The following is a 22,681-nucleotide window of genomic DNA, read 5'->3' as shown; positions in this document are numbered from 1 at the left end:
GTGTCTTATCTTCTATGTACAATTTTTATAAAACTGCCATTTTGCTGCTGGCTGAACCTATAGCTTGACACGACCTCATTCCTGTTGAGATGCATGAAATATTGAACACTATTTGAAGAGCTTTATCCTCAAAATACGTATCTTCTCACTGGTCCCTTTCCCAAAAGAATGAGAGCAGGAGTCACATAGAAGCCACACCAGAGGTTGAATGCATGATCATTTAAAAGAGGATGCAGGTATTTTATGTGACTAGAGGAACATTAGTAGGTTTACTCCCAATGCACTTTATTGGCTGGAAAATTCATGTTAGCAGGAAAAGAAGACTCTGTGTTGATGTTTATAAATAAATCATTTCACTCCAATTCACTGAACTTTTTGCTTGAAGAAATGGTCTTTGCTTAAAATTGTATTTTGAATATATCCAAGTGTATTTGTTAAAACTGTTTCACTTAATATTTTCCCTGGAAATTGAAATCTGCACCTTTCGTCACTAATTTTGACATAGTACTAAATTGCCAGGAAGTGGAGCTCCAGCACGGACATTGGACAAATATTTCCATAACTCTGTGTGAGAGGGAAAGAGAGAGTGAAAGCTTCTGTAGCCTTTGAAGCATCACCAACTCAACAGTGTCCTCTCTTAACACAAGAAACCTACATTATACTTTTAAGCTTATTTTGCTTGTGTGAACTCGCATAAATATTAACAGAAGTGCATATCATCTGTGCATTTCATTTCGATCTCGTAAAATCCTGATTCATAGAAGCTAATAGTAGCTGCATCAAATTGTATTCCAGCGGTAATAATCTGTGGAGATACTTTTATAAGTGATGTTACATCAACACTACTAAATAACTTGGTCCAGGGGGAAGGTACTGCTGGGGCACAGATGATGCACAGTAACAGAACTATCAATGTGGGTACAGGGACCATTTTTTGAAGCAAAGATGTTCTTTAGAAAGGGATGAGGACATTAAAGGACAAAAAATACCAACTTTTGAATCCTAGTGCGGGAGAAACATAAATCAAGCAGCAAAGTGGTGCACTAACAATGACGTAGCTGACCTTTCTTTGTGTGTGACTTTCTAGGATCATCTACAAACAGTCTTGTAACGTGTCCTGAGCCTCTACCACCACCAGCTCTGCAGGTCCAGGTGCAAGCAAACAACAGTAACAACAAGAAAGGAACATTCACAGATGATCTTCACAAACTGGTGGATCAGTGGACAAGCAAAACTGTTGGCGCAGCACAGTCAAAACCTTCTTTAAACCAACTGAAGCAGAACCAAAAAAGACAAGACATGGAGCCAAAGGGTAATCCCACGCAAGCACAGAATGAGACATGTGGAGTAAGTGGCGCTCCTTGAAGAACATACATTTTGCCATGTATCTGACAGCCACTGCAGAACTCATAGGAGGAGAAGGACATAAATTAAAATATACTGCAATGTCCATTTCACTTCACTAAGTACTAAAATAGCTTACGTTTTTAGGTCTTCTGGAGTTAATTTTGGCAACCTATGGGCCAATATATATTTTTAAAATTAAGAACTGCTAATTAATAGTTGATAAACAGCAACACGCTAACTGGTGATCCATACGTTGCTTGACTTAAACAAGGTTTTACTTTTGCTAAAATCCCTCTCCTTTTTTAATGTTAATCTTCCTCATGTAGAATGGTTGCTGGACTAGTGGCTTGGAGGTAGTATGTTGCGGGCTCCTGTTCTGCCAGATGCTTTGTGAATACTCTGTCTTGAAGAGGCGATGGGTGTCAGCTGGGTAGTTAGCTTGCCCTTGCTGGTTGAGCAGTGCCGTACTAGTCATATCTACCTTACAGACACTTTTAAAACGTCACTAAGGTGACCCTGAATGCAGTGAGGAGTAGAAGCACTAGCATCTCCTACCCACTAATCCTCTGTTCAGTGGCACAGCTGAATATCCTGAGATGTGCGTGCATCTATGTGCACGCACACACACTTGACTTCATGGCTGAGCTGATGGTGTTGAGAAAAAGAGCTTATGCTAAATCTCTGCAGGCACAGAAATGAAGGAGAGAGACAGACAATGAATCCCAGTTGCACCTCACATAAGCCCCACAATTCTTCCTGACCGACAGTGTCTTCTTCTGGACTTAATGACTCCTTGCCCAGTCTTTTTTTTTTTTTTGCTTTGTTTCATTTTTCAGCAGGCTGGAAACTGAGTCTAGAAGAAATAAAATAGCAATAAAGTTGGGGGGGGGAACACTGTGGCAATTGTACAATGATCTTTTCCAATGGAAATAACTAACCATTGGTGGGGAAACGTGGCTTTTTTTAACATAAATAACCAGCAAACAAACAAACAAACAAAAGCTAGAAAAACCCTATATTTAAAAAAATGTGCATTGCAGTCATGGTGGGAGATTCACCCCTGTTGAATTAGGTGCTGCAAACACATGCTTAGGAGCTTGCTGACTTCCCTTCCTGGGACACAGTAAAAATGGGTGTCACTGCAATATGATGGCAGATTTAATGGGGAAAACAAACATACAGTACAGTGAAGCTGTTTAAAACATAACTTTTCTATTGAGTGGCCAGAGCTTAATGGGGGGGATAACCCCTCTCTACATAGTGATGATGCAGTTTTGTTGCCCAGAGACATAATAAATGAGCACATTGTTTCACAACAATACCATATCTGTCTGCAGATCCTGTCAGTTATTGCAAGCTAACTGTACTTTTGCTTGGTCAGTTCTTGGATGGGAGATCCCCAGAGGTGCTTCAGAAAGTGATTTGGGGGATACAGTAGCTGTCATTCTGCCCATTCCTAGCCTACGCACCACAACAGGGGGTTGGCAGTTGGAAAGCCACCTTTGCTAAGACTTTAGCACAAGTTAGAGCTGTTAGTCGAGGTGTCCTGCCCAAGTTCCAGTCTGGGTAATGACAGTGTATTTTGCCTAACTCTCTTTATAAATAGCCATTGAGCAGTCGTCTTTCTTTCCTATCCTAAACTGTTCAGTGATGTATGCAGTGCTTAAGAGCTCCCGTATTCCATCCCGAGTGTGGCAGAATATTGTGGGGGAGGGGAGTTGGAGAGAGATATTCCACGTATACTCTGCAACGTGTCTGGGGATATATTTCACCCTACAGTAAGGTTATTGTCTCAGGAAGTAACAGAGACGGTTGAGTTTTTAGAAGAAATGATTTACAAGGAAAGGTTAAAATCCAAACACCCAGGACCCCATATGCCACTATACTGATACACAGGAGCTGTAAAAGCCCCACTGCTGATGATCAGGATGATTTCTTCAGTGCGAGCAACCCTACGTGCTCAACCTGGCAGGGACCATGCTAGAGGCAGGACCAGGGCAGGTGGTGAGTCCCCACAGTACTACAGGGATTTCTGGATGTTGCACCGGCAGAGCGGGCCACAGGCAGCCCTGGGACACTATCATTAACTAGAGCATCCTTTGATCACTCTGATTTACACTGGAGCCCGCATTGGCTTCTAGAGCCTCCTTGAATCCTGCGGGTGCAAAGGTAGTTCACAGCCACCTTACCTCCTCTTGCCCTTGGTTCTGCCCTATGCCACGCAGATGCACAACTCAGAACTCCAGCCCTCGCTGGCTGAACCAGAGCTACCGATATGATTTAAGGGGGAGATTTCCAGTGGAGCTGGGCATTAAAATCTTCCCTGGGTCTACAGATGTTTGGATGGATTTGAAATTAAGAGACCAAAATGGTTTATGATGATCAGAGAGGAATAATCAGAAGAAAAAAGATGAAGCTGAGCCAAGAAACACTTAACTTGGACAACAGGAAAAATGGCCCACTGATGTCACAGTAGTAAGTGGGAGCAGGAAGTTGATTACACTTCTGTATATGGCACTGGGGAGTCCAGTCCTGGAATAGTGTGTCCAGACCTGCTGTCAGTATTTTAAAAAAGATGCTGGGAAATTGGAGCGAATGCAGAAAAGAGTCACAAAAATTATGAGGGCTGGTAGATAAAATGTTGTATAGGGAGAGACTTAAACACTCTATCTGTTTAGCTTACCAAAACGAAGATTGAGTGTGGACTTGATTCCAGTGGCTAAGTACCTTCACTGGGAAAAAATATAAAGTGCTAAATGGATCTTTAACCTGACAGAGAAAAGTATAACAAGAACCCCGGGCTGGGATTTCAGTGCAGATAAATTCGTATTAGAAGGAGGCTCATGTTTTGAAAACTGAGGATTATTAACCATTGGAACAAACTCCCAAGGAAGGGATGTGGATTCTACATCTCTTGACATCCTCCGTTCAAGACGGAATGCCTTTCTTGCTTTAGTCAAACACAAGTCATTTGGCTCAATGCATGGATAAATGGGTGAAATTCCCTAGCCTGTGATATACAGGAGATTGACTAGATGATCCAATCAAATCTCTTACAGAAAAAAAAAAAATGAGGACCAAAAAAAAAAAAATAGCCACCCTGGCTAAACAGCGGAGTAAAAGAGGCTGTTGGAAGCAAAAAGACATCTTTTAAAAATTGGAACTCAAATCCTACAAAGGAGAATAGACAGGAACATAAACTCTGGCAAGTCAAATGTAAAAGTGCAATTAGGCAGGCTAAAAAAGAATTTGACGAGCAACTTGCAAAAGACTACAAAACTAACCATAAAAAAGTAAGTACATCAGAAGCAGAACCCTGCCAAAAATCAGTGGGGCCACTGGACGATTGAGGTTCTAAAGGAGCAGTCAAGGAAGACCAGGCCATTGCAGAGAAGCTAGATGAATTCTGTGCATCAGTCTTCGATGCAGAGGACATCAGTGAGATTCCCACCCCTGAGCCATTCTTTTTAGGTGGCAAATCTGAGGAACAGTCCCAGATTGAAGTGTCCATAGAGGAGATTTGGGAACAAATTGATACGTTAAACAGTAATAAGTCACCAGGATCAGATGGTATTCACCCAAGAGTTCTGAAGAACTCAAATATGAAATTGCAGAACTACTAGCTGTGGTATGTAACCTATCGCTTAAATCAGCCTTTGTACCAGATGACTGGAGGATACCTAATGTGACACCAATTTTTTTTTAAAAGGTTCCAGAGGGGATTCTGGCAACTACAGGCCAGTAAGCGTAATTTTATTACCAGGCAAATTGGTTGAAACTATAGTGAAGAACAGAATTATAAGACACATAAATGAACACGATTAGTTAAGGAAGAGTCAACACAGCATTTGTAAAGGGAAATCTTGTCTCACCAATCTATTAAAATTCAACAAACACATGGTCAAGGGTGATACAGTGGATATAGTTTACCTGGACTTTCAGAAAGCCTTTGATAAGGCTCCTCACCAAAGGCTGTTAAGCAAGCTAAGCAGTCATAGGATAAGGGGGAAGGTCCTCTCATGGGTCCAGACCTAGTTAAAAAAACAGGAAACAAAGAGTAGGAGTAAATGGTCAGTTTTCACATTGAAGAGAGGTATGTAGCGGTTTCCCCCAAGGATCTGTACTGGGACCAGCACTGTTCAACATATTCATAAATGATCTGAAAAAAAGGTGTAAACAGTGAGGTGGCAAAGTTTGCGGATGATGCAAAATTACTCAAGATAGCAGACTGAAGAATTACAAAAGAATCTCTCAAAACTGGGTGATTGAATTTCATCTGCCATTTTGTTGCCCAATGTTGATAAATTCAAAATAATGCACATTGGAAAACATAATCCCAACTATACATAAAAATGATGGGGTCAAAATTAGCTGTTACCACTCAAGAAAGAGATCTTGGAGTCACTGGATAGTTCTCTGGAAACATCTGTTCAATGTGCAGCAGCAGTCAAAAACGCTAACAGAATGTTAGGAAGCAATAGGAAACGGATAAGAGAAAATATCATAATGCTACAATATAAAACCATAGTACACCCACACCTTGAATACTGCATGCAATTCTGGCCATCTTATCTCAAAAAAGATATATTAGAAACAGAAACAGTAAACAGAAGGACCACATAAATGATTAAGGATATGAAACAACTTCCATATGAGGAGAGATTAAAAAAACTGAGACTGTTCTGCTTAGAAAAGAGATAACTAAGGGTCTATAGGATAAAGGTCTATAAAATCATGAACAGTGTGGAAAAAATGAATAAGGAAATGTTATTTACTCCTTCACGTAACACAAGATCCAGTGGTCACCCAATGAACTTAATAGGCAGTATGTTTAAAACAAGCAAAAGGAAGTACTTCACACAACACACAGTCAACCTGTGGAACTCATTGCCAGGCAATGTTATGAAGGCCAAAAATATAACTGGGTTCAAAAAAGAATTAGATACATTTATCAGTGGCTATTAGCCAAGATGGTCAGAGACGCAACCCCATTACAGGGGTGTCCCTAACCCTCTGACTGTCAGATGCTGAGACTGGACAATGGGGTGGATCTCTTGATTATTGCTTGTTCATTCCCTCTGAAGCATCTGGCACTGATCACCGTCAGAGACAGGATACTAGGCTAGACGGGCTATTAGTCTGACCCAGTATGGCCATTTTTAGGTTCAAAAGACATCTGTGGCAGTCCTACCACCGGAGTCAGTCTAGTATTTATTTAACTGGGCAAAGCAATCGTGATGTAACATTGGGACAAACTTGCATTTGCAGAGGATAGACTAGATGGGCTGGAAAGTCTCTTCCATCTAAATCTGTACATCTTCATTGTGCCTGTTTTCTATTCAGAACCGCCATTAATGTTAATAAGAGTTGCACACGTGAAGCCAGAGTTCAGCCTATAACATGGTCAGCAAACTCTGCATTTTTTCTGAGAGAACATTTCTGTTGCCCTTAAGGTCCTTTTATTGCCGTAGGCAAATGGTTTGTTGTGTTAGTACAAGATATTACAGGTAACTTTTTAAAGTGAGAGCTGCTCTTTTAAGAGGAAGTCAACTAACAGCTCTGAAATGGTGGATGTGCTTGACAAATTGCATACAGACATACAGTATTTTTCTCATTCTTAATTTCCCTTTCTCCATAGTTGGAAGCATAGTAGGCAATACATGAGACTGGGCTGGCAAAGGAGGACTTTAACTTTCCCTTCCAAGGGGGAAAAGGAATAGCTTTCTGTTTTGTTCCTATTAAAATGAAAATTCCTACAGTAAACCACACCATGTTGCCTGGCACTTTGAGTATGAAATATAGTCACTACCCTTTACCTTTTTAAAAAAATACCTTCCAGTTTTCAGTAGTGTAGAGTATCTTCATCTGAGCTTTCATGTGACTTACTCCCTTTCAGACAGGAAATGTGCATGAAAACTGATCATTCAACAGTATATGTAGAAAAATGTAAAGGGAGATAATCAGTAGGTATTGATGTCAAACCACCTAATAAGGACATTTTCATTACTGCTAATCCATGCTGGACAAGTACTGAAATAACCAACTCTTGTAAGTAGTTGTGGGCACCACAGAAACATAGGAAATGCAGCAAGTAACATAAAAACTGCCTTATGTATAAAGGGCATTGAGTGTCCTTCGTATAAATGTATTACCTGATGATGACAGGAGACCAAGGGCTTCAGTAACTAGAGGCTTTCCTTCCTGCCACTATGTGAGCTCTAAATGCTTATAAAAGAAACACCCACAAAGGAAAGCTGTGAGCAGAAAAAAATGTTTTGAGTCGGTGATGTGATTGCTCTGTAAAAGGTGCCGCCTCATTTCTGTCACTGGCATGTGATGTGTCATAAAGCCTGTCTGTTACCAAAACTTCATACATACGTTTGAGCTTTGTTTTAGCTAGTTGACTGTCTAGGAAGCAAGAATTCTGAAGTAGGCATAGGGGCAAGAACAGGGAATGGAGATTGTCAGCACTTGTTTTGCTGTGTTCCGTATCGGTTGGCCTGGAAGAATAATGGAACTGCAATTAAATCTGTGCTTGAACAGAATCCATTACTCACTATCCTCCCCCGTCTGTCCGACTGGCTTTCCCTACATCTCACTTGTCTAGATGCCAAGTAAGTGGGCATTGACAGGACCATCTGATGCCAGTTCTCAATTGTTTCATACCTCTTGGTATTTTGATCTCTTGTCTAATAACAGGAGGAAAGAGGAGTCTATGTGTGGAGTGACATCCCAGTTCTACTCATCTTAGCCACCAGCACTAGCCGTATCCTGTTTGGTGGTGGTTATACTAGATTATTACTGTTAGTAGTATTGTAGATATGACCGCGATCATAGTCACCCCACCAAGTTTGGTTGAAGTAAAAATCTTCTTGGGCTGCACTGTGAGAACTGACCAGACTTAATCTCTCTCAGATAGGATATATACATCAATCTCTAGGTGTGACTGACGCATTAGACCAAGCCTGGCAAGAAAAGACGAGGCAAAAGAGGTGGAGCAGAGAAAAAGGCAACTCTTTCCTGCTTCCCACCACTTGTCTCCATTTTGTTTGTTTTACTGTTGTTTGTGTGTTGATGTACTTGGTAAGTTAATGTTTAGGAGTATACCGGGCACAGGAGAGGATAACAGTGGAGAAGGAGAAGGATGGCAGTAAAAGGCTAAGGAAGGATCTGAAGGGGAGGGAAGTGATCTGGTGCTCAGGAGTGTGACTGTTCTTCCTGGTGTAAGTGGGAGTGTGGAAAAGCCACAGGAGAGACCTAGCGGTTCTGGGCCAGGGGGTGCTGATGGTGGAAACCATGTATCTGGTGTTTGTATTACTACTTCAAGCCAGGGAGTGTGGCAACACCCCTAGTTCCCACACCACTGGAGAGACCAGAGGTTTATAAAGGTCAGAAGAGTTGGGAAGGTGTAGTACGCAAAGCGGGGGGGAGGTATATGGAAGGAAGGCTTGAGATGTGGCAGGAGTGGAGCTGTACACAGCCTTGAGGTGTAGCTAGACAGGAAGTGATTGAGGGGATTAGAGCAGAGGGATGCTGGCAGAGCCGACACATCAGGAAAGGAAGATCTGTTTAGCTGTAGCATTGTGAGTGGATTGCAGTTGTGAGTGGTGGGGAAGCTGGCGAGAAGAGGAGCTTCCATTACTCCATTTGAGAGAACCAGGGCAAGCCATGTTCCAGCAGAATGCGTGGACTTTGGATGGAAGCCTGCATCAGTTTTTTCACTCTGTTCTCTATGGCTTGGTTGCGTTGGCCGTGGGGGTTTCTTAAGGTATGTCCTATGTTCACTTCAGCTCCTGTGTGTCAGGTAGCTTTATGTATCATATAGACATGTCATCTGTGTTGACTCTGTTTCCTAATGTATAATTATGCATTGTTTGCATAGTTATGAATGTGGTTAAAGTAAGATAAGTATAGTGTATGTGATGGGGAAGGATTATCAAGGGAGGAAGAACGAAAAATGACTTGCTCACCTCCTTCCCTCTCAATAACATTTTATTTATAAAATGCTTTTTAGTATGTCTAAAAACTTCATTAAGGGCTTGTCTTTATGAGCCACTCAGGAAAATTAATCTGAGGCAACTAAAGGTGTGAATTTAAAGTGAATTAATTAAACTGCATTAAACCCCTGTGTGGACATTCTTGTTCAGAATTGAAGTGACCTTAATTCAGTTTAGCATAATTCACTTCTTTCTAAATTTCTCTGCCAAGGAAGTTATTTATATCACATGTGACTTTAGATGCAATTTTGCAACGGGTCTGGTGGAGCCATTCATTGTGAGAACTATGTGTTTAGCCAGCATGGTTACACCCAGGCTAGCTTAATAAACAAAATGTCTAGAACAAAAAGCAAAAAGAAACATAGAATGAAATCAATAGGGAAACACTGTGAATTATGTAAAATCCGTTCAGAATAGGATTAGCCATGTGATTCTGTACCACTGACCACTTGTCATGGTACGGTGTATAAGAATCAGACAGAAAGTAAAGACACAGCTCTACTTCTTTCTCATCCCAGAGAACCTAGCTTTTTTGGAAACATTGTCAATGAGCTAGGAGACAAAACTCCAGAATATTCTTCAAAGACTGTTATGGTTCTCAAGCGCACATTCTCACACTTCTTAACCAAATGAATGAAACACAAAGTTCTGGTGTTTTTACCATTTGCACCAGGACACCAACATGTGATAGTCCTATGCCTCCCAAGATAACTTCAGTATAAAATATATGATCCATGCCAACCAGAAGTATTTCAAGGTATGTTGCAGATTCTCGTATCAGGAAATGCTATTACAAATAAAAAGATTCCCTGTAGTTACACAGTGCCTTCTGTTTTAGCATCACACACTCATCATTGCTGAGCAATGCATATTCAGGAGTCATCAGGACATGGTAAAAATGAGCCTGCATCAGAACTTCCTTCCAAATGAGTAACTGGCACTAATGGACGTAGCCAGCTTTGCTGAAATAAATTAGCCAACAGAATAGGTCATCTGGTCCAGCAAGTATCTAATGATTTGAAAATGGCTTCTATCAGCATGGAGTTGGCCATCTCAGGAGGTGAGGGGGGAAATAGTGACATAATTCAGCCTCAACTGTAAATCCAACTCTGAAATTGACACTGGAACAATACGTTATGGGGTCCTCCAACTCTTATTTGGAACTATTGGTGTATACAGTTCACTGGGTGGCTTACCTGATAAAACCCCAGCAGTGCCTTGCTATATCTTGAGCCTGGCAAAATTCCTCAAGTGGACATCAGTGGGAATACCTGCCTGGTCCTCAGATAGATTTAATGAAATACCCAGCTGATCCTCACACTGCATGAAATACCCAGCTGACCTTGTTTACAGCCCTACCTTTCCTTATGACACAGATATTCAAGCTGCTGGTCAGTGTTTGGACAAGGATTTCAGATTTGGCCAGGTTTTGCCTTGAACTTGATGCACTAAATGAGCACAGAGAATGAAAGTCGATGGCTTCACTGAAACTAGAATCACCTTGCTTCACTCCATGGCACGGTTCTGAAGGCCCTGCAGGGGTGTTGGTTGTGACATCACACTCAGAAGATGCTGAGAGATGCAAGAGTACTGCTGAAAACATTTGAGGATTATCGATGAAGATATTCTTTTGAGGTTCAGCTGGAGAATCACAGAAAGGTTGCTGAAAAACAGTTTGATAGTCAACCTCCTATACACGGAGAAAGAGGCAATAGCTGGAGTATAGCCATAATTAATAAAGCATTCATTTGGTCATTTTCTGGCAGGATGCACTAAGCAGTAGAGAAGTCCTCCAAATGCGAACAGGAATCTGTCATGACTTTACAAGACATAGCCTGCGTGTGTGAGGTTTATTTTTTGGGAACAAGATAATGTTATGTCCACCTTTATGGGTATAATCAATAAGAAGCAGCTGTGATCAAGGGTGATGTAGTTGAGCGAGAGCAAGAAACATACACACACCAAGGTATAACCATACTTCTCAGTATCTAAAAAGAACTGTATCACAGCTGACAATAAACATTTCTTCAAGTTCTGATTCTTATACATTCAGGTAAACAGAGGTAGCAAAAGCCTCTGCAATAGTGCCATTTAGTGACTTCCAGTAATGTTATATAGTCTATTGCTTGTTGGGGCAGTAGAATCAATTCTAAATTGGAGTGAAGCATGTACGCAGTAAATCTGTTGTCAGTTACTTAGAACAATCTAGTTTGCTTGAAAACACCATTTTTAGTATCTTAAAATATGGGCTTAAATAACATTTTTTTAAAATCATCCTGTCCTATAGATATGTTCTCAGTTCATGTTATTTTGTTGTTGCTTTTCAATTGGCTGTATTCTGACTGCTATAAAATATACCAATAGTTTTGACAAAATTAACAATGGAAAAGAACCAAAAGTTAAAAGAACCTTGGTTCATGCCATTATTTTTAGTGGAGAAGTTTGCAGCATCACTGATTTTAAAACCCACCATACCGGTGTCATATATATTTTAATACATTGATAACACACAGTCAGACTCAAACTTCACTTGAGATGAAGTTAAGCAAACAAAAATCCATTAAATATTTCTGCACTGGTTACAAATCAGGGTTTTGTTTTACAGCTAGATGTTCCAGCCCCAAAAGCAAAAAGTCGCTCGATGACATCATTGATACTTCCAAAATAAAATAAAATATAAAAAACTAACCCACCACCCCACACACACCCTTCTGTCTTACGCATACTTGCTTTTTGTTCTTAAAAATTCCCCACTTGAGCCAATCTTATCCATTTGACCTGTTCCATATTGAGATTTCCAAATTAAAAGAAACACCAGTATTTGTGTTTCAGGAATAGGTGCTGATTTGGTGCAAACACTGCAGGAAGTTATATGAAATTAAAACTAACCGAGTTGATAGGGAGACCAGATTGTCTTGCATAGTCATTCCTGTGATATTTGCTCTATTGTTAATCTTATAATTCCCAGAAAAGAAAACCCTTTCTGTCACTCCACCATGCAAACTCCAAATACCGTTGTTTCAGTGAGCAATGAGGGTAAACTGCTAAGGGCTAAACCCCACCTCCTTTGAAAAGTTGTGCTGGGATTTTAGAGAACTGAGGAAGTTTAACATGATGTTGGGCTCCGGTTTTGTTCCTCGGGCAGGCATAAGTGCCAGCTGGAGTTGGGGGAGCTTACAGATCAGCTTTTACAAAAAATTGCTTTTGTGGCTTTGTGTTGAGTTCTCCCCCTGGTTCAGTGGCACACCCTGGCCTGCGTACCCTTTTTAGGCTAAGAAGTTGACACAGCTATTATGTATACAGGCATCTGCATTTTTTCCCACATCAAAAATTAATTTATTTCCCAAACCGACCCTGTCCTTAGAGTTGGAGGGTGAATAGAACCCACCTGGTTCTTGCACGGGCTGAGAGAGAGCAAAGTTTACTATTTCGGAGGCTACCGGAAGAGTCTAATGGCAGCTGTTTTATAGTGGAGAGGCCAGGGAACTTGGTGCAAAGTTATTCTTTGCATTCCTTTCCCATCTATGTCTCGCTCAGAGCGGGGTTCTGTTAGAAAGGCTCAGTGGAGTGTGGTGGTGTGGACCTTGTCATTCAAAGCCTTTGCCACTTGAGGGAGTGAGTCTAACGTAAGAGCTGAATCATTTGCCACCGCTGAGCTGAAAATGACCAATTCTACACAACTTTTATAGTTCAGAAAATATAATGCTGCATTGGTCAGTGAGGAGAAGATCAGCTTAATAGCTTTGCTTTTTTATTTGTCTTTCTGTAGGTTAATTCAGTAAGAACAGGCGTGGGGAATAAGCGCATTGTTCCAGTGTCTTGTCCTATGTCAGCCGCATTAGCTCCTGGAGTTTCGCCAGCCATGCCAGTGCCTATGCCAGGTACTACCCTTTCTGGCACAGTAACACCTTATGTGATGCCTCTTTGTCAATATGGAGGAGTTTTCCCTACGCCAGTTTATGGAGTACAGTGGTCGGGCACAACAGCACAACCTGGAATTGTAGGAGCTCAGAGCATTGCACAGTTTCCAGCTCTTGGCAAAACTGGCTTGCAGATGTTTCCAGTGTCACTGCAGCAGCCTGCTGTCAATCCACCTGGCCCTAACATGAAAATAACATAGCTTTGTTGCCTTTGGATGGATAGATGATGATTTCAAAATTGGAATGCTGAGTGTTTTGAGCCTATAGACGCCATATGTGTTTGAAGAGGTATGGTTCTACTGCTGGCACCCAGTTCAGGCCTAATAGCACACACAGCCATACACTGCATCAAGCAATCACTGTGAAATGTTTTCACGAAAGAGGGTTTGTTTGTTATGGCAATATCTGCTTAAATTTCATTGCTAAAGACACTTCATTCTCTTGTGTTCCCGTGTTCTACACTTGCAATCTTTAAAGTTAATATACTTGAAGGTTACAAAATTGTATTAACCCTTGCAGGAGTACAGTGCCTTGAATTTAGCTTTTCAGTCCCAGCTGGAAAGAGATGTAAAAATATTTGAAAGGTGTATTTTATTTACAATCTGCTTGTGAGTTTCAATTATTATTTTTTTTATTTGCTAAAATACTGAAGGTTTACAGTTGACGCTCTTGATTAGTTTCGTTCCATTTTCTACTGTAAATGCTTTTATTTTAATTAGTGGGTTGAATTTAAATTTTTAAGGCTTTTCAGAAGTTTGCAAGGTGAGATTGGTTTGACTGAGACACTGATCTAAATCCATTTGCATTTGTACAATGAGTAGTGAAATATATGCATTTTGAAATAGAAGCATTTACGAGAGCAACGAAGGTACATTGTACATAAGTATAGGGAATAGCTTTGGGCCGTGCATTTCCTTCCGTTATGCAGTTGTTGGTGTATTTGTTGCAGATGACAACTTATTTTTGTTACAGGGAGCAGGCAGGCAAATACTGCTTTCTTTTAGTTCAGCAGCAAATCGATTACGTTTTATTTCCCCCAGTGGGCTTGTTTAATTCAGTTAAATTACAAATCCGTGCATGTTTCATCACTGAACAATCTAACTGAAATCTTGATTATAGGAGAACCGATCTCCAGGTTACTGTAACACGTATGTAAGTATAGTACTTGCATGTACTCTCCCTTCAATTCTGTCAGCAGTATTGGGTAGGAATGGTATTTGTTGTCACTGAAGTGCTAACAGTACTCGCACTGAAAGGGAATTAAATGGGAAGCTCTTATTTCCCTTTCTCCTGTGTGAACAGTGAATCCTTCGGTTTTGGTGTTTGACCACGGTTTGTTTGAATCTTTTATTTATTTTTTTCCATTTTAATTAAGTTTGCACTGTAGGTAGCAAGGACACCTCTTCTGTTTGATAGTTGCTTTTTGTCCACATTACTGTGCATAGAATCTGCATCTTCACCTCTCAGTCAAAAGGCACAAGGTAACCACTAAAACTGATTTACTGATGGTAAGTTTCATTTTACTAGAACACACTAAGGGAAATCGTTATGGGCATTGGTAGCAAAACATTACATCATCAGATTTGAAGGCACACTGCTCTAGATTCTTTACTGCAACGACATTTTATATTACCTGCTGAAGGGTGGAGATGTCTTGTGCTGCCAAGCTGTGAATTGTATAGTTCTGTTGTACTTTGAGCATTTTAACTGTCTAAATTATTTTGTTTGTACCCTTTAAATATATTATTCCATCAATTAAGTTAGAATTGAATTTTATAGACAATTATGCAGAGTCTTCTGCCTGGGCAAAATACTTACTGTAGTAGGAGATTTCTGTTCTCTGTAACATGTATCTTAAATTTATTCCTTTAGATTCATGTCTGTATGCTACTGAGCAAACATGGAAAATATGTTCTCACATCATTTCTCCTTCAGCTTGCACTGGATCTTACAGTTTGTTGCTGTTGCCTGATGTATAGTCCACCCCTTGTATACTGACAGAGTCAGTGGCACTAAAACCCCCAAGAGATTGTATATATTAAAAAGAAGAAAAATAAACATTTTGTGCTTGAAAACTGTGTGACAAACTTAGTGTTTTCCTAAAACTTTGAAGCAGATTGTTCTCTAACTGCACTTAACAGATGGCCTCTTCCTCCCCAGCCAGGCCATCCGTTCCTTTCAAGGTGCAAATGCTGCCTTTCCCAGGTCTTGGCTGCTGCCTGTAACGGCCACTGTCCCAGGGTATGCCGCAGTGGAAGTGAGACGGAGCTGAAGGAGTCGGTACAGGCATAGCACACGCCTCTTCAGTCATGTTATTTGCCATCTCTTGCCTCAATTTTTCTGATGCTCCGTTGAGCACAGACTGGGAAATAAACCCAGCTGGACATTCCAATTGGTTGTCTTAAGTGAACTGCAGCACCAGGCTAGCAACTCTGTGGAGAGCCATTAGGCTGCTAGAGCTAGGCAGATAGTGGGAAGAGACACCTGAATTTGAGTGAATGTCCTCGATGAAATACCAAGGCTCCCCTTGTAACTCAACCTGTGATAACGTAGATGTGACCATCTACTGGTGAAAATCTGCCCTGAAGTATGAACTGTGTGCACCATGCACACACTTGCAAGACTCTCTCACTCAGACAGACTGCATTGCAGAGATGAGAGGAGGAAAGTAACTGTGGATGAGACGTTTGGTGCATCTGTTTCAATTTTTCAGCTTCCCTGTGTATGTGAGCTGGGCAGCCATTAGGGCTGAGACTCTCCTGAGTTCAATTTTTCTTACTTTTAAAATATGTATTGCAGTTCTCTGGCTACTCTGGGTCTCTTTTCCAGACCCACAACACACAAGAGAGAATAAGTAGTTGCTGCATGAATATATGTATCCAGTCATCTATGGTGTGTCCAAGAAGAGTCAGTAATACTGTGTTTACAAATAGTGTTGAATTTTGAAAAAATAAGTGAATTTGAGTGTGAGTCATACACAGCAGTATTGTTTCCTGAATATCCTCTTTACAATGGTGCTTTTACAATGATTTGTGATATACATTTCTTAACTAGTGAGAGGGGTGCAGAGTAGTGGAGATGGAATTTGACAGTTTCATTAAAATATCCTTAATTTTGATATCCAGACAGTCACCATGGTGAGATCCTTCATGCTCCTAACTTTGGGCTAAATTCTGCTGTCTTTTCTCATGCCGACTAGTATCTTGCTCTGAGTCATTCCAGTGGAATAAATGATAATGCTTATCAAGCTAGGTACTATTCATTGTCAACAAGGGAATCCGAATCTAACATGTGCCCAGCTTTTAGAGGCTGTAAGGACATCAAAAGAATCCTCTGTGGCTACCAACCATTGGATATGCTCTTTGTACCTGCAACTTGTAGCTCCTCAAAGATCGTTCTTTGTCTCTGATAGCGTAATGCTGTCCCAACAGTTCAGTATAACCAGTGGGGGAAATCAAGAGAATATGTCCATATTATCTCAAATGTTTCTAGCTAGCTGCATGCGTTTATATTAAGCCTTTGAAAAGGAAACTGAGTGTATCTGTATCGATATTGTAAGTGTCATTCCTGTGCCGCCTATAGTTAAGGTCGCCTGACGTTTTCTATTATGAAACGCTAGTTTCAGTTGCTTATAATTTTGTCAAACTTAAACCAATCAGGCTGAAATTTTCCATACTGGGTATGTGCCAAAGACTGAACTTTTTTTAAAGTTGCAGATAAAGCAGCTCAGCCATTCCAGAGAAGGAGATTGGTGGAGGGGGAGGAAATCTTGCAACATTTCCACTGAAAAGCTTGAGTGTCTCCATCATTAGGAGCAGAGGCTCTGCATTTGCAGAGTGCTTGCCCTTGGTGTCAGGAGTGTGCCATTTGTCATTCCCATGAAAATTTACCCACATCTGGCTAAATTATAAACCTCTGAAAAATCTGCCTGCACATGCGCCGTAGAGCTTTGTTGGAGTTCGGCAACTAAATTCTTGGAAGACTGCATCTGCATTGAGCATGCTCCATCCTTGCACAGCTCCTCCTTGAAGACCAGACTCTGCATGTGTCACCCCCACAGAGTGACTGAGCATGCTCCATCCAGGGCTGCAGGGGCTGAGCAGGACTTTTCCTGCAGTGGGGTGCCAGGCACCATGACTGAGAGCAGGGAGACATTCTTCCATGCTCTCAGTGCTGCTGCTGCTGGTGTCCAGACAGCAAGAAGGAGGAGGAAACTGAATGACCCAACTGCAAAGGAGTGAGAAGCAAGGGAGAGGGGATAGGAGTTGAGAGTGCAGGGCAGGAGCAGAGAGGACAGAAGATGTCGGCGGGAGGCAGGGATGGGGGAGTATACAAGTTAGGGAAGCAGGAGCCATTGGGAGGCCCAGGGCAGCAGCTGGGGGAAATACCAGTAGGGCAGGTGGCAGGGTCATGAACTGGGGAGGTGGGTTTAGAAGCAGAAGTGTCTTTGCCCACTAGAGCCTCTCCCTTACAGAACCTGGAAGGGAACCCATTATCCCTATGGTTCACTATTCCTCTGCTGTCTAGCAAGTATCACTGAATCTCACTGGCTTAGTGTGTCCCTTATCCCCCTGTCATGCCAGGACAACATAGAAGATAATAGCCTTCTACTGCTACCAGTTACTCTGTTAGCTCCTATGGTAGGTAGAGAATGTGCCATGGAACTAAAGAGCCCAGCGCTGCTGAGGTCCCATGTGAAGGGCCAGGATGGATCCCTGGGATAGAAGTTTTTGTTTGTTTGTTTGCTTTTGGATTTTTGGGGTTTTTTTTTTCTTCAATGTTTAAGCTTTTAGAAACTTAGGAGATAACATTTTTTTAAATGTTAAAAGCATAAAAGTGGCAAAGTCGAGCACCCACCAGTTAGCAAATACCACAATTAAGCTGCCTGTGCAATTTTAACTCAGTTCCCTTGTGTGTTTGCATTACGACAGGCTTTCGTTACAGGGTCACATCCTATTTTGGTCAACAAGACACCTGTCTCATAGAGGGCACGTGATGGACCTGCTCTAAGAATGAGTCAGGATTGTGTAGTGAATCAGGCTGTTGGCTGTAGGACCCCTGTTTCATTGGTAGCAAAAGTTAGTTGTGTACTACTTGCAAGACTGGGAGAGGCGGGCCTAGGCCTGCCCAAGTCTAAAGGTCTGTCCCCTCAACTAAGGGGGCGGCAAGCCACGGGGGGCGCTCTGCCGGCGCCGCAAGGGTGGCAGTCAGGCTGCCTCCGGCAGCTTGCCTGTGGAGAATCCGCTCGTCCCGTGGCTTCGGGGACATCCCGCAGGCTGCCGCTGAATTCACGGGACCGGGGACCTCCCGCAGGCTAGCCACCGAAGGCAGCCTGCCTGCCGTGCTTGGGGCGGCAAAATCCTTAGAGCTGCCTCTGCCTCTGCCACAAAGATCCTATGTGATGCTGGGCAGGTCACTTAAACCAAACTTCACAGGTGGCTACTCTGTGCTCCTCATTTTCAGCATGAGACCCCTGGGGTCAGATTTGTGGAATTGCTGATTGTTTTCAAACTGGAGATTTAAATTTCCTGATCTTGGCAAGGTAAAGATTCTCCTGTGCATATTCTCACTGGAGAAAACAATGAGATGTATTAAACCTACAAAAAAAACCCCCGCAGACTTGGAATGAAACCCTCAAATAGCGTGTGTACATAGGTGGTATTTGAATAGAATAGTGACCATCCTTCCAACATCTTTGCAAGTGACCCATGAAAAGTTCTAATCAGATTTCCCAGTTTTTCAATGCTTTGAGTCCAATGTGATTTTTCTTTCTCAAAATAAGCAGAGGTTCAAGGTCTAGACCAGCAGGGTTCAGGTGCCATTTTTGCCCTAATATATATGGCAAAAACCTGTGGAGTTCCTGAATCATTTCCGGCCCGCTGAAGTCAGTTGGGTATTTTTCCTGAAGCGATTGGCCTTGAGGTAGGGGTCACAAACTAAATAGTTCATGGCAGAGTCTTAAATAACTTATAATGTTTCCTGCATCCTTCTTCCCTTTTCCGTCCTAGACTTATTGTACCATTTGTAGAAGATGCTGGGTGCTGGAGTAGTTCATGTGTGATGAATTGTGTACTAAATCTCTCTGCATAGGAGGCGGTCATGAATACACACAAATGTTTTCATTGTCAATAGGGGATGCGGATCTTGTTGTGTGGTTGGGGAGCTGACAAAGGAACAAACAAGGCTGAGAGTGTTTGATTCTAGTATTTTTTTTATTATTATGGAATCTTTTATTTCTAATCTTAGATTTTTTTTACATACTTTTTTTAACCTGGGCTGTGGCCTGCAATTATGAAGCCAGGCTGGTATGGCTCTCTCGAGAACTACAAGGGCCTTGGCCATTCTAGGGCTTCTGTGGTGTTGCTTCTGAATGGATCTCAGGCAGCTAAAATAACTTCCCAGCCTAGACTCTTGAGGCTGACTCATAATGAGCTTAGATGTGAAATTTTGGAGGCTGTGTAGATGAGGTCTGGTGTGAGAAATTATCTCATTGGCTACTTCTTGATCAGCTTTGTTTTGTCAACAGCTTCATGGGCAGAGGCCAATAAATAACTCCTTCTGTCAGGAGATCAGGTTCTAAAGTACTGTGGTGGAGCCAAGTCCAGGCAGAATTTGACGTTGATCAGAAGCAGGTGGGAGAATGACTTTCAATCTCAGTCAAGGCAGCTTTTACTACCTTCAGAGTGCGTTAGGGACACATGTGCAGGCAGGTCAGAGCAGCTGAAGTGATGGGAGGGTGAAAGGAGAGATTGGATTTAATATAAAACACCAACAAGACTTGTACCAAACATCAACAGAATCACTCTGCTGGTATGGTACATCCTTCCCCCTTCTCCTTCATCTTTGACTTGCTCTGAAGAGCCTACAGTCTTAGAGAGAGCGATCAGTCTTATTTTATACTGAAAGAGCCTGGCAAACTTCATGCCTTGTATAAACCAAACAGGCTTGCAGCTCTGATAACCACAGTGCATGCCTCTGTGATGTAGACAGCAGGACTTCAGTGCACTTCGCTGCGGGCTACCAAAAAAGGCTGATCTGTGACTGTAGCGAATGCAGAATATGTGGAACCACAACGCGGGAAAAAGGTGTCTCTGCTTGTGTGTTGCTCTGTGCTCGCCTGGAGGTGCATGATTTGAGTTTGTTTTGAAGCTGACATTTTAAAGCTCCGTGAACTTGGTTCCCAGGGCCCTACTGAACCGATTGTATACTACCCGCCCTCTTGCACTGGTGAAGGTAGGAGGGCCTGTAGGATGCTGTTCAAACCTGGTGTTCTACCATCCTGGTTTATCCCTTTCTCTGCAGTCCAGGTCTTCGTAGGGCCATGGACTTGGCCTTTTTTTCTCTAGGGCCAGTTCAGACAATGCTGCCAAACCTGCAGGTGCAGGAAGCCCCTTGTTCATGGGTAGCCTCACCAATGCAAATGCGCCATTTCCAAATCGTGCTGCAGTAACATATGGGGCACAGTTCATGCTGCTTTGAGCTGACAGAGATCTCTGTGATGATAACTCAGAACACACCACCATTTTAGCATGGGTCACTTACCATATTCCCTGTCACTTCCCTAGTACAATAAGAAATCTCCAGCTAGTGTTCTCCTTCCATCCACTGACACCAGTTCTGGACACATTCTCTGGTTTTCCCCATTGCCACCTCCTGAGGGATTGGAACACTCCTAGCCATTGTGATATAGAAGTTAGGGAAAAGGTTGCACCCTGAATCTTGGGTCCCAATTGAATGGCTTAGATGTGCTTGAACGGCCCTCTATACAGGAGCTTCAAAATATCCTGGTATTTGAGAGAGCTTTCAGGCTGCCACAGTGGACGTTGTCATTCTTCTCTTGGGTGATTGACTTCTGCTTCCATAAGGCACCTAAAATTCCCACAGCAGACAGATTTATTCCTTACTCGCTGGGTCTGTACTCTAATGTGGCGGTTTTGTTTTTTAGATTCTGAAAATGAGGATGCCACTGCCACCGATTGATGCGGGACCAGCTCAACTGCAGTGCCACGCACAAGGGCCTATGTCAGCTAAGGAGGACGAAGAGAAGGAGGTGAAATGATGTAACGTGAGAAGTTCTGTACCGCTCTGGTCCACTCTGCACAATTTTGTAACATCTTTCTAAGCATTTTCTATGTATAGCTGGAAATACAAACATTATGCAAAAATAAAGGAAAAATATTTTGGGGGAAAAGGATTTGGTTCCCTTCTCGTGTGACTTCAGATCTGAGTTCTTAGGAGCAGCCTGCAGAGGAGAAGGGGTGAGGCCCCTGCACCAGCCGAGCATCTCGCAAGCTAGCTCTTTGTCCCATTACAGCACTCAGATTGGTATACAACTCAAGGCCACCTGGGTTTTGCATTCCACAGTGTAAACAGGCAGCCTCTCGCTGACTCAGAAAGGCGCACTTAGAGCTAGGCCACGACCAAGCTGGGCTTTTGGTTGCCTGCCTGTTCCTGGTTCACCCAGAACTGCTCACTTAGTCCAAGTGACTTGGAGGAAGCTGCACCCAGGGGCGGCTCCAGGCCCCAGCACACCAAGCACATGCTTGGGGCGACAAGCCATGGGGGGCGCTCTGCCGGTCGCCGCGAGGGCGGCAGGCAGGCTGCCTTCAGCGGCTTGCCTGCGGAGGGTCCGCTGGTCCCGCAGCTTCAGCAGACCTCCCACAGGCATGCCGCCGAAGGCAGCCTGCCTGCCGTGCTTGGGGTGTCAAAATGCCTAGAGCTACCCCTGGCTGCATCAGCCCTTTTGACCTTGCCTGGTGGGCCCTGATTCGCTTCTGTCTCCTCTCAGCCCTTCTATCTGCTGGAAGACCAATTCTCCCAGAGTTCTTCCCACAGCTGATCCTGGCTGGCCTCTCTAGGCCGCTCTCGGAGATCTAAACTCACTGCTCTTTTTCCCCAAAAGGACACCTTTGGGTGGGGTTGGCCAAGATGGCAGGGCTCCAGCAGGGGGCAACAAATGCCTGGCACACCCCCACAGAGGCACCTAGCCCTGACTTTCACATTCTTTTTGCTTCCTACAGAAAATCATAATTTAATTGAATAGTTTTCAAAAAACAAAAATAGGCATATTTATTCCAATTCTAGAATGAGAACCAGTTCCATTTATATTTCTCCCTGTTACAAAGAGAAATTCATAAAAGTCATATTCTTTTTTTAAAACTGGTGAAATCCAGTGAGAGAAATCTACAGCGAACTTTGCTGGAGAATAAGCTTGTTACTTGGCTTTTTAGACTAGCTGCATTTTGACAGAGTTAAATACAGTTCTTCTTCGAGTGGTTGCTCATATGCATTCCATTTAGGTGCGTGCGCGCCGCGTGCACAGCCGTCGGAGAAACTTTTTACCCTAGCAACACTCGGCGGGTCGGCTGGGCGCCCCCTGGAGTGGCGCCACCACGGCGCCGCATAAATAGCCCAGCC

The 22,681-nt window shown here is 42.7% G+C and overlaps 2 protein-coding genes across 3 annotated transcripts in view; one reads left to right on the top strand and one right to left on the bottom strand.

Moving 5' to 3' along the window:
- WNK2 (WNK lysine deficient protein kinase 2) overlaps positions 1–15,309 on the top strand; it is a 173,462-nt gene extending 158,153 nt beyond the window's left edge. Inside the window, 2 exon segments of the mRNA XM_075073367.1 lie at positions 1,088–1,347; positions 13,114–15,309. Coding sequence (XP_074929468.1) covers positions 1,088–1,347; positions 13,114–13,464 — 611 coding nt within the window. The 3' untranslated portion in view covers positions 13,465–15,309.
- Positions 1–22,681, bottom strand: part of PACS1 (phosphofurin acidic cluster sorting protein 1) — a 548,517-nt gene that overhangs the window by 359,024 nt on the left and 166,812 nt on the right. The window lies entirely within an intron of this gene.

This window comes from Chelonoidis abingdonii, chromosome 17 (genome assembly GCF_003597395.2).
Source record: "Chelonoidis abingdonii isolate Lonesome George chromosome 17, CheloAbing_2.0, whole genome shotgun sequence".
Classification (NCBI taxonomy): domain Eukaryota; kingdom Metazoa; phylum Chordata; order Testudines; family Testudinidae; genus Chelonoidis; species Chelonoidis abingdonii.
The sequence above is the reverse complement of the archived record's forward strand: the minus strand, read 5'-3'. Positions and strand labels throughout refer to the sequence as shown.